The sequence below is a fragment of the Frankliniella occidentalis genome, unplaced genomic scaffold (genome assembly GCF_000697945.3).
Source record: "Frankliniella occidentalis isolate FOCC.00 unplaced genomic scaffold, Focc_3.1 Scaffold11, whole genome shotgun sequence".
NCBI lineage: Eukaryota > Metazoa > Arthropoda > Insecta > Thysanoptera > Thripidae > Frankliniella > Frankliniella occidentalis.
Window position 1 is genome coordinate 441,334 of NW_026267141.1, and position 12,292 is coordinate 453,625.

General features: G+C 37.2%; 1 protein-coding gene across 5 annotated transcripts in view; it reads right to left on the reverse strand.

The window, feature by feature from the left end:
* Positions 1-494: 494 nt before the first annotated feature.
* Positions 495-12,292, reverse strand: part of LOC113215797 (diacylglycerol lipase-alpha) — a 36,892-nt gene continuing 25,094 nt past the window's right edge. Inside the window, exons 2-17 of one of the 5 annotated variants that reach the window (XR_008012332.1) lie at positions 11,480-11,694; positions 11,287-11,391; positions 11,034-11,211; positions 10,862-10,946; positions 10,657-10,791; positions 10,361-10,560; positions 10,058-10,283; positions 9,896-9,973; positions 9,574-9,797; positions 9,333-9,474; positions 9,005-9,237; positions 8,383-8,406; positions 7,471-7,603; positions 6,189-6,289; positions 4,990-5,167; positions 4,121-4,269 (exon numbers count right to left, since the gene is read on the reverse strand). Coding sequence is in view for 4 of the 5 variants with exons in the window: in XM_052277563.1 (XP_052133523.1) it covers positions 2,854-4,269; positions 7,471-7,603; positions 8,383-8,406; positions 9,005-9,237; positions 9,333-9,474; positions 9,574-9,797; positions 9,896-9,973; positions 10,058-10,283; positions 10,361-10,560; positions 10,657-10,791; positions 10,862-10,946; positions 11,034-11,211; positions 11,287-11,391; positions 11,480-11,694 (3,394 nt within the window). In the remaining variant the exon portion in view is untranslated. Of the gene's footprint in view, positions 4,270-4,989; positions 5,168-6,188; positions 6,290-7,470; positions 7,604-8,382; positions 8,407-9,004; positions 9,238-9,332; positions 9,475-9,573; positions 9,798-9,895; positions 9,974-10,057; positions 10,284-10,360; positions 10,561-10,656; positions 10,792-10,861; positions 10,947-11,033; positions 11,212-11,286; positions 11,392-11,479; positions 11,695-12,292 lie in introns of all 5 variants that reach the window. The other 4 variants (XM_052277565.1, XM_052277566.1, XM_052277563.1 and 1 more) reach the window with 4 other exon arrangements.

Here is a 12,292-nt window from a genome sequence, read left to right on the forward strand (position 1 = left end):
AACCAGAGTGATAAGAACACCGCACCTGCTGGTAGGGATGTTAAATGAAATTTATAATTTGACCAGCCAACAAAAGTAAAGTTAAAAATCAGAATTTCTGTTTTATGAAAAACTATGCTTATGAAAGAAACAATGAAAAAAATTGTGGCTGTGTGATGAAGACATTGTGAATGAGTAGGAGTAAGAACCAAAAGTTTCTGTGAGTGTCTTGTTACCTAACAAATCAAGTAGAAAAGTTCTTACTTTCCCCGGGCATTTCTCTTGAGTCGCCTCATGGGCCTAACATTTGTAATCTTTTTGATGCTGTTTTGTAGATAGAATTAAGGTGCAATACTTTGCACTTCATATCATACATTGGAATGATTCAGCAATGTTTGAATAGAGTGTTGTAGCAAGATTGAAGATACAAATAAAACATTTACATCTTGTATGAGGTGTAAATTTTGTGCAAGTGATCCGATTACCTTGTAGATAATAATAAAAATACAACACACTTCATTAACATTGCTTTTATTTGAATATATGAGATCTTGAAGAATATTATTGACCGACAGTAATCAATCTGGACACATTTATCACAAACATAAAATACCCTCAAGTATTTTTTTAGACTTAATGAAAGCAGGCAAAATAAATTCACTTCCTTACTTATACTTTGAGGTGAACCAACAACAGTTCAGCCAGTTAGCTAACAGCTGATTTATAAAATTCTAATCTTTATATCTGCTTTGAGCTTTATGAAAGTATTTGTTTATGAACACAATTGCTCATTTTTGACAATATGATCACATTTAAGTAGAAAATTTTTATTGAACATAAATTTATGATAGATAAAATGACACCATAACTGACTGGTGTCATCTATTGAACAGTTGAATCTAAAAAGTAATGAAGCAATTAACAGTTTGAGGCTTATTAAATTATTACATCATGTGTCTGAAATGTTCGTTGAGTACCATTTCCATAAATGGAAAACAACTGAGCCTGATCCTGCAGTAGAACACATTAGAGATGCAGCACAGTACAATGAGCATATAACTACTTAGCATGCTAAGAAATCACAGAGAATCGTCCTACATACAGGTAGGCACAACATCTTTGGATCCATCAGTAGTTTGCTACTTATGGATTTCAGATGTGAAATTAAGTTCTTATAGATCATTTAAGTCACATACACATATTGTTTCTTTAACTCGTTTATAATGTATCCATTTGCAAAGCAATACACCATGGTGTATATTAATTTTTTGAGAAAGCAGAGTGACGCCAAACAAGAGGAAGTTCAAAACAATGACCATGATCTAACGACTACTAACAGACAATGGCAAACAAGAACAAAGCCAAATGTCTCCCAAGTAGAGCCAATAATCAATAACATTGAGTGAGTGTTCATTTAATCCGAAGGTAGGAAGAAAGTAGTGACAGTTTTTGGCTGGACGAGCATGCCACATCAGTGCAGAAAACTAATACTTAGTACAGTAACATTGTTATTGCAGAGAACAACCTATTGATCATAAGAGAAAAGCTATAAAAATATGTACTCACTTTAAGATCTTCTAAAAGGAACAATGTCACAGGCTCTTTAACCACATAACAAGGGCAAATGCTAGCTAAATTTAGAATTTGGCTGATCACTCAAGGTAAGCATTCCTTCACCACAATAAAGGAAAGCTTTTCTTCATATTGTACCTTACACAGTATGAAGGAGGTGGTATGAATAATGACATCACACTGCCACTCTACAATTACTTCGAACCTTCACTAACACTGCAACTACTGTTTACAAAAATAAAAAAAAAGGGAAAACAATACGGTTGACCATAAGAAAAGTACACAATTTTAAGAACTACAAGTCAACAATGCATTAATGTCACAAAAGGAGCACCATGGTATAGTAACATAATTGAAAACAAGACAAAATAAATTGATTTCTTAATAGATAAGATTAAATAAATACTACCTAAGATTGCACAAAAGGATGAGAAAAATTCAATATTGCGAGTCAGTGAGCTAAAAGGTAACAAACCAAAAGGTATGAATCAAAAAATACTACCATCTATTGGTCTCCATGAGGAATTAGTTTTAAGGACAGATCTTTAAAAAAATCTCATGGCTTAATGACCTTGCATAAAAGTATCAGTCTAAATTCAACAGCTTGTTGGAAAATTTGGTCTCATAAGCACCTGAGATAAAAACATGGACGTTATGTACCCAGGGACAGACTCCAAACATTATATTGCACCAACACAGAAGCCATCAAAAGCCGATAAAAACATTTTGTGACAGAGCTATCAGAATATTTTTTTTTTATCAGAAACTGTGATGCATAAAACATACATAAATCCTATAAACATGTACACAACATTTCATATGTCATGTCTACAAAAATTTATTGGCTGCTGCCCTAATAAGAAGGCAGAAACAAATTGGCGACAGATCATAACATTACTTTTATGAACACAAAGACAGCCCCTTATTGAGTTTCAAATACGCAGATAATTTTTATTTGGCATCATTGAAAACCTAATCTATCTTAGCTCAAATGGAAATCTATCTATATTTTAATAAAAGTACCACATTTCATATTCTGGCTTTTGATTAAAACAGTCTTGTTCCCATAATTTATTCACTTTTTCAGACTAATTTTCTTTTGTTCTGAAAAATTACCCTGTTTCTAGCTGCTATTTATCAAATTAATTATCATGGCTCATTTTTTCACTGTTCAGTGGTCATTGTCACATGTCCACATCACTTGGTATTGAATCCCAATAATAAAATAAATATCATGGGATTTTTTTTTGTGCTTTATCTCCACTGCACCAACAGCTAGAAGCAGGGCATACTCACCAAGTTCTATACACTACTTTCTTGTTTCTCAACAGATGTGGTAGGGTAAGAGTGCTGGCAAGTTTTTCCAAATGACAAAATAGACTCATTATCTCGCTCCCCAGTATCAGTCAGACCAATATTTTTCAAGAGCGGAAGAGCATCAGGAACAATACTCCGAGTACCACTGGCACTTGCTGGTGGTGATATTGAGCTGATTCCTTCAGAGCATGTTTGTCTATGTGCACTCCATGGCCCACTGAGAGAATCCCCAGAACATTCACTGGTGGCTAAACTTTCACTTCCACACTGATAATTTCCTGAATCTGCAGATGTTTGACAAACAGGTCCTTTGTGGCTTCTCAAATTACTGCTGTTTGTGCTTTCAATGGCAACTTGTTCTTGTAAAGTGAATGGGGAATTTTCCATTTGTGGAGCTAGTTCAGGACAAGGTGAAAGCTGATGGCAGTCTACTTCAGAACAACACTCTACACTACTCTGATCTGCAATTTTCGTAAGGGGTGAGGGTCTCCTCACAGGGACATCTATGTCACTAGGATATCTATTAGGTCTAGAGAAAGATTCTAAGCTAACATCCTCATCTTCGGAGGAATTAGTTAATGTATTAGAATCCTCTAGAGGGACGGGTAAATTTCTACGCACAGCAATAGAGGCAAGATTTATATTAGTCATAGCAAATTTAATGTTACTCCCTACATCTTCAGCTGCAGTAGACAAATTTCCATTTATTTTAGGAGTTCTTCGTAGAACACGTGGTGTGCGTGGACTGGAATGAAGAAGCACTGGGAAAGCAGGACTCTCACCTGGTCCTTGAACTAAAACAACATCTTGATTACCACTTGCACCAAGTTTTGTGCGGCCACATATAGAAAAATACTCCTTACTACGATCAATGTGGACACTGCTTGTGCGAGAACTGATACTAGACACTTCAGATAAACTTTCTGGAGTTGCTAGAGGTGCAAGCCCAAACCAGTCATCATGGATTAAGTCAACCTTTTTCTGACTCCCAGTTCCATGCCCACTGCTTGAAGGACGGCTATTGTATCTGTCCTCAACTGATGACGCACATTCCCATGGGATACCACTGAGAGCAGCTGGTGGGGTTTGAACAGGTGGCCCAGCAGACCATTTAAAAACACCTGTTGATGATGAAGTCAATCTTGCCTGACTGCCATTTGATGAATTTAAACTGCCAGACGTAAGACGGACTTCGGTACATGGGCTTTGCAAAGAAGTGAAGCTTGTCTCCAACAGAAGACGATGAGGAGGAGTAGGAGCATTGGGGGTACAAGGAGTAAGATTGCCTACATTCAACAGGCGACAACGCTCTGAATCCAGAAGTGTCTCAGACAAAGGAGAAGTACCAGTGATGGTTGACACGGCCCTCTGTGGTTTAGCAGGTCCCACAGTTGTTATAACCTGAGGAAACAAAATAACAAGATAGATTAAGTAATTTCAAGTTTGATTTCAAAAAGATTAACCTTCTATGATCCAGGAGAGAAAATTCAACCTGTGTGATAATGCATTGTGCTGCTAATTTTAAACTAGATGGAATGAACAAAGGTTCAGTTATAAGTTCTTCCAGCCATTTGGGCAAATATGGTAGTACCAAAAGACCACCCTGTGGGCAAGGGTCTAAATAAACTACTATTCAGAATTTAGAAAATGTAAACACGTGAGATTAAGAACACTGTCTTGCTCATTTTGTGGGTGGCATAAAAAATAAACTAACAAATGAACAAAAAAAAGGAAAAAAAGAACTGAAAGTCGAAGAAAACAATTCAAATTTGATAAATGAAAGCGATGATCTTCAACAAAAAATATAACAATTTGATCAGGGCAAAAAGAATGGCTAGCTACAATAGATAACAAGCAAAATTCAAGACTTTGATATGAAAGACACACATCTAAACAGATATAATAAAAAGCAAAAACACACAATTAATGCTATTAACAGAAGCACTTGAAGCAAAGTTAATAATATCAAAGTCATACAAAATATTCTTTGTAAGGATAGAGAAACAACTTGCAAAAATGACATGGACTTTTTAGAATGAGTAAGGTGGAGCTGTGTCCCATAAAAGTATGCTAGGAAGTTTAAAATTGAGATCTCCATGGTTAATTTACTTTACTACTTACCATGCAGGTAATTTCTAGGGACAGGTCATCAATTTTATGAGTTAGCACTTGGCCCAGGACTTAGTAAATGCTCTATGGCCGTGTCACCAACTGCACCAATTGATGAGTCGGTGGTAAGGTCGTCAGGGGTTGGGAGGGGATTTTCATTTGAAATATGCGCATTGTGGACTTCAAGTACCTAGCAAGAAAAATAAAATAAAAAATAATGCAAAGATACATGGCAGTAGCAAACAAAACACTAAAATGGCTAACAGCAACATTTTTAAAGAACAGGGTGCTTATGTAACAAATATAAATATTGATTGATATTACAGGCTAGGACCAATGGGCTGAATAGAAACAAATATTTAATTTTGCCACAAAACACAGATTACTCAAAAGACCAACCATGCAACATGTCAACACCAGCTAATGGAGTCAGACACTACTGTCAAACCCTAAACGAGAGGAGTGCATGCAACAGATTGATCAAAGATTATTATATTATGACTCCACAGTCCCTGAAAACTGAACACAGGGCAAAGACAAATAAGTGGAGGGACATTTAATGCAGCGGAAGTCAGGGAACGGAGGTAAACAAATGAAATAGTAGAAGCAGGAAAATATTATGTAGGAGTTGTCAGGTGGATACTGTTACTGAAAGCAGTTATTTGACCACAACACAAATCAATGAGTTCACTACTTGAAACTAAATCTCTCCCAAATATCACCGACATGAGTTCTAAGATGAAAACCAACTAAAAGGAAACAACTCCACATGAGGATACAAAAATTACAATAACCAATAATTAAAGATGCTTCAAAGGAGGGGTTTATACTTTCACCACCACTGGGTCCCAAAAGACAGTATGAGTAGTACAAAGTTTTAGATAGTACAGTAGTACAAAATTTTAGACAGAGACTGGCAAATTACTATTTTCAGTTGATCTTTATGTTCAGATGAGCAGAAAAGAACTGGATTCTTGTAGGAGACTGGCATAGTCAGCAGCATGTCTAGTTCCAAAAATTATATGAAGCATGCTGGGATCAACGCTAAGGCACCTACAGTAGCTTCGCAAATTCATTCACCAGTGAATCAATGGCATCAATGGCTTAATTGTAAGCTTAATTCCCAAATTAATGAAGTGACAAATAAAACGAACACTCTAGAAGAAACTAAATGCATGTGGCTTCATGAAAACCAACTGCACTTAATTTACCTGGTATCATTTGGCACATAAGAACTTTTGTTGCTTTGAGCACTATTTTGTCGGTGATGGGAATTTGTAGCTTTCATTTGCTTCTCATGTGAAGACATAACCTGAGAGAGATGAAAAATAAACAATACACCTAAGAAACAAAAAATTAGATTCAAGCACAATTCTTTTTAACAAAATAAAATAGAAAAGGTGGAGGGGTTTTAGATTAGATGTCTTGTTGAACGGATTTAGTTGAAGTTGCAGAAAGTTATTACTAGCTTATAAAGTTGAAGTTGAAGGGCACTTTTCTTTACATTAAATTTTTTAAGGAAAAGTATAATGAGTACAACAGCATAGCATTCTAAGTAATAATACTATAAAATACATGCGTCTAGTTTCTTAGCATGCACACCCTGTAGTAAAATCTAATTACATTCTTTGCCATTTATATCTGCTCAAGTTTATGCGTACAGAAACAAAATACTCACCTCGGCAAAAAAAGAAAAAAAAGAAAATTAAAATTAAAAAGGAAAAAAGTAATTTAGTAGAAACCACCCACAAACAGACGACAAAATGCACTTTTCTTCAAGAAAAAACGACATATAGCTCAACTGAAAAGTTAGGACTGAATAATTAAAGCAGTTTCAGCCTTCAATCCATACCCTACAACAATAAGCTGTTAATATGTTGAAAATTTAAATTTAAAATCTTAGAAGCACCTTGTTCCTTCGCCCATGGCCCTGTAGGAAAGCTATTTCTCAGTAAGCATGTTTGTACACTATGTATCTTTTAAGGTAAAGAAAACTCATAGCTTAATAACCAAACTGCTGAAATCAACAAATATTAATTTAATTAAGGAGAGAACTGTTGTGGTTGTTCTCTAGTAGTGTTGTATTATCTGGTTGCATAGTTTCAGTTTAAGCATGCAAATCTCAGAGAAGCTAAAGCTAAAACTGCTAAAAATGACACATTTTTTAAAAAAGAAGAAGGATTGTGGTGGTGTCATGCAAACTGCTTTAAGTGTGTTTAGACCTAACATACAGCAGACCTGCTATGTAAAACATAAGAATCAGAACATGTTTGAAGATGCTCAAAAGACATTTTCAATTTCTTCCAGATCTGTTGAAATCGCATTAATGGATAGGAAAACATCCCATCATGAGTTCAGTAGAAAATGAACAATTGAAATGAGAAAGCACATGCAACTTCATTATACTGTAAATAATAATAATGACAAAGCGTGGGGAACATTTGGTTCGCACTCTTATCAAGTGGGTGGCAGGACATGACAGACATCACTCACCTTTTTTAATGCACTTAAAACAGTGTCTGGCATATGATCTTGAATCATCACAGGACTTATGAGTACTTCATCAAAATCTGTGTTATTTGCCCAGAGCGCTTGATAAACTGGTTCGTTTTTCGACAGCACTTGTCTGAAAAATATAACAAATTACTTGCATTTTGAACAAACCATTAGAAAAATAAAAAGAGCACTGAACAAACATTACAAAAGTTTGTGAACTAGTCTACAGTACTCTATCTACTGAAAGTTCCTGTAAAAATTGCCACATATAACAGCTAGGAACCCCCAAAAAGTTACAAATACAGCTAGAGTTCTAGCGCTACTAATAGGTATCTAATTTTGTCAAGTCTGAATATTTCAATTACCATACTCAACCAAACTGCTAAAAGTAAGAAAGCAAATTGCTCATATTTACTAACTTTTACAAATGCACTCTAGGGTTGATTTCAAGTTTATAAAGCGAGGATCATGGACGAGTAAGCATGTAAAACAAAGTATTGAAACTTTACTAGAGGATATAGCGAAAGAGTAAAATTAAATGTAGATAGAAATAGATTCATAAGGCAAGATTTAAGTGAAACACGCACAAATTTTACTTTTGCACTATTTTTTTTATCTTCTGAGAGAATCAAACTTGTGCTACGATTATGATTTCTTGCAATCAGATCAAATTTTAACATTTGAGTCATTTTGTTCTCTTTTTGAAACTATATCAATTCTTTTAACAAAATTGGATAAAAAGTAAGTCAATAATTTACAAATTTCAGATTTAAAATTAGGTAAGTAAGAGAAGTGTGAATCATCAAGCACTTTTGACTCCCAGGAGATGGGTCTTTACACACAGTAATCAGAACATTACTTAACACAACAACTGTTAACATTCAATTGCTTTCAGTTACTTTTACATACCTCCACTTTTTCTCATATTTATTCCTATAAAGGAAAAAAGAAGTCGGAATTGAGTTTGAGTTAAAAGTCTAGAATTATTTAATCATTAGAATATAATTTCCTTTGCACCTAATAATTTTTTAGATATCTAAATATTGATCTATTTATCAATTAATGACTGTTCATAATGGATGAAAGTGCAAAATTGTTCAGATTTAGGCTTTTAGCTGCAATGGCAGGGCGGAAACCAAGACCTAGTAATATCTAATGTCAATGCAGACATTTTGCTACAAATGTTGAAAAAATATTTTTGTTGAGTTCAAGAAAATATGAGAAAGCAGACTGACAAATGTGACACAGTGCATTTTTCCCCCCAACACCCTCAGATCATAAGCTGGTGCAAGTTGCCAAGCTGTACCAGAGAGGTACAACACTAAATAATTTGTTATTAGAATTTGCATGCTTATTATATTACATTTGCCAGAACAGCAGAACTGATGATGTCAATCCTAAGTGGTTAGTTCAAAAAAGTGAATGCAATCCAAACAATTTGATTACATCTTACAACACTTGCAAAGATGTGTGCTTTAAGACAAAAAAAATTATTCCTTCACTGAGAAACAAATTAAATCTGAATACGTACTCTCCTTTCTTTGGATGGTGCCTCACAACATGAATGATGCGTCCAGGAGGGTACAATGGTTGATGGACAGTCAATGCAATACTAGAGTCATTGGGATGATAGGCTACTTCTCTTGCTATGTCTTTCTCTTTTTGATATTCCATCATGTTTGAATCATCTGCACCTAATTCAACTGCTGAGGTTGGCATGTGTGCACAACCACAACAGACAACACTACACATAATAGTTTTCCACTGAAAAAAAATTAATGAGAATCACCATTTTAGAGTCAACCAATAAACTCAAAAGCTAATTTTACAAGTACATACTGTACTCCAATTTAAAGTACCTTGGGGTCTTTGCTACGCTTGATGGCATTAATGAGATCTGCTCGAAGGGACTCCATTTGATGAAGACCAATTCGTGGAACAACATCCTTCCCAACAACAACTGATGTAATAAATTGCTTTGAGTACTCAACAGCTGGCATACTGCAATAGATAAAATTGAAAGGAAAATAATCAAGCTTTTGTCACATCCTAAAAGGAACAAAAATGAAAGAATCACTCATGAATGAAGTTGATCCTTACCTAAGTAATCCACCTGGTGGGGAATATGCAAAACATTGAAGATCAGGATACTGCTGTCTCATCATAATTGCAAGTATTGCTGCAGCTCCTGCCCCTAAAGAGTGGCCAACTAGAACAAGGCCAAAGTCTTGAGTTCCACGTTCAGCACAGTGATTGAATGCTTGTACCAAGACATTATCATTGTCTAGTTTTTCCTGAATGTACAAAGCTGCATGCACCATACCCTAAAATAAAAGAATATGAAAAAAAATGATGTTATGAATTTAAGTTTAAGATAATTTAATAAGTTGATAAGGGTGTGGTGTTACCAGTCGAGTCATACCTTGTGTCCACTCCAGTCTTCCCTTGGTGGATCCAGGGGAAGGGTCTCTGACTCAGCATTCAGGTCAGTTATAACATCCTGAAAAAAAATAATAATCATATTAGTGTTAGAAATTTTAAAAGATCAATATGAAGCACACAATTTGGTATGCAAGAGACTTACTTTCATAGATAAGGTACCACGAATGCTAATAACAACTTTTTGTCTGTCATAGTCCACAGCAACAAAAAAAGGAGTCTCTCCCACTTCAACATGATATGTTGCATAAACCACATCAACATCTCCCTCTTGCACCATTTTTTGGAGGGCAGCATAGTTACACTGACAACAGTTGTCCTCCACGATTACAGCTGAGTCCTTGGGCCCCAAACATGGCATGCACATACAGCTGCAAGAGTTCAATGGAAAAATTACACCGGGATTTAAAAAAATAATATATCTATACATGTATATTAAAAAGTTTACCTCAGTTTTGGACAAAGTTTGCACAGTCCAAGCTGATTTGTCATTAGATACATTGGCCAACCATACGCAGCAAGAGCAAAATTCATGTAGTGGATAACATCTTGGAAATGCTGGTAGTGTTCCGGATCATGAAGGGCAAGGAATCGTGTTTGAGACGTCACAGCAACACCAGATAAAAACTCATAAGTATCATTTTTTCTCTGACAAAAAGAAAAATAAAGACAAGTCAGTTCTGAAGAAAAGAAAAAGTAATGGTAAGTAATAAATTATTAAGTTTCTTTTTCTTTTTATTTTACTTGAGTAACGATGGCTTCTCGTTCAATCTTTTGAAACTTTCTTAATAAAACCAAACCAGCCACTACGTCAGAAGGAACAACATCAAGGTCCCGAAAAAAATCTGACAAGAGCCTAGCAATGTCAGTGAAGGAATTCTGTAAAGACAGATGAAATATTAAAAGACTTTGAAAAACTAAAACTCTGCAAGATAAGACATGTGCTTACCCGATTTCTGTCTGTGCCTTGCACACAACAGAATAGCCATTTACATCGTGAGTTCCAGCTCTGCTGATAAGCTCGCATCACTTTTCTGAAAATATGACGAACATTTAAAACGAGAATTGCGAGTATATGGAAAAGGTTGTCAGATTGGCAACACGGAATTAAGAAAGCTGACCTTTGGCGCCAATTCCGATTTCTGGAGCCAGATCGTTTGTACTGAAAGCGGCTCTCAGCCTCGCGCATTGAACGTTGGTACTTCTTCATTTTCACCCACGAGCGGCCCGCCGCGTCGTAGGAGCACCATCCAGTCAGCACCACACTCAAGAACATAACTCCGTTGGATATGATAAGCGCTGTCAAAATCGTTCGGCGTTAAACAAGTAACACATCAAAACACACAATAAAAACACAATTAGAAGGAAACCCACCTAGCATCACATTTTTTGTCGTGTTATCAACTTGACATCCATCGTAATGAAAAACCAGCCATGTGCAGCCGAGGACAAGCCAGACCAGCTCAAATACCATCACACCTACGCAAGACAAACATATTAGTATTTTCAAAAATTTGACTCCACAGCGCAGGAAATCCCGGCCCCCTACACTACGCTACTCACGCACCGAGCCTGCAGTAGATCTGGTACTTGATGCTGGACCGCCGCTCCACCTCGAGGATGCCGCCGCGCATGGCCGTGGCCGAGATCATGCCCTCCAGCACCACGTACACGACCAGGATGCAGAGGTAGCCGACGAAGTGCCGCCACAGCTGGCGAACGCACCATACCGACGAGCGGTCTATCTCCGTGGTGGCCAACATCGCCACCAGCGCCGCCACCCTGAGAAAAGAGAAACAACAGACTTTTAGCAATATTGTTCAGCTTCGCTTTCGTTCATTCGGTCTAAACGTCTCGTGGAATTGTACGGAGGAGTGCGGGGACACTGGACCCAACCAGTACCAGTTGTCTGAAACACGGTTGGATTTTACTCCATCACCTGCTGGGCGAGGCAGGCGATTTGCCTGCCGTCTCGAATTCATGGTGCCGCGTGGCCCCGAGCAAGTAAGGCAACCCGCACAACAGCACCTGCAATCTGCGCTTTCGCAGTTACAACTTTGCACGATGTGGCAGCTTCAATTGAACTAACGCATACAAGTCATACAGGTAGGAGAACAAACAAATGAAACGATCCGTTTTTATTAAGCCGGGGGCTCAGCTCAACACACGACCCTATCGCCACCCAGGCCACCCCACCCGCAAGCGCCACGAACAGGTGTTCCGTCTATCTGCGGCGAACACCCGGTCTGACTACTATCGGATATTAGCGACTGCCGCCGCGGAGAGGGGGGGGGGCATTCACTTAGACAACTGCAGTTCTAACCCTGTTCCCGTTCCTCCCCTATAGAAGCCTCTCTCGCCTCGAATGCGTTACCCCCCC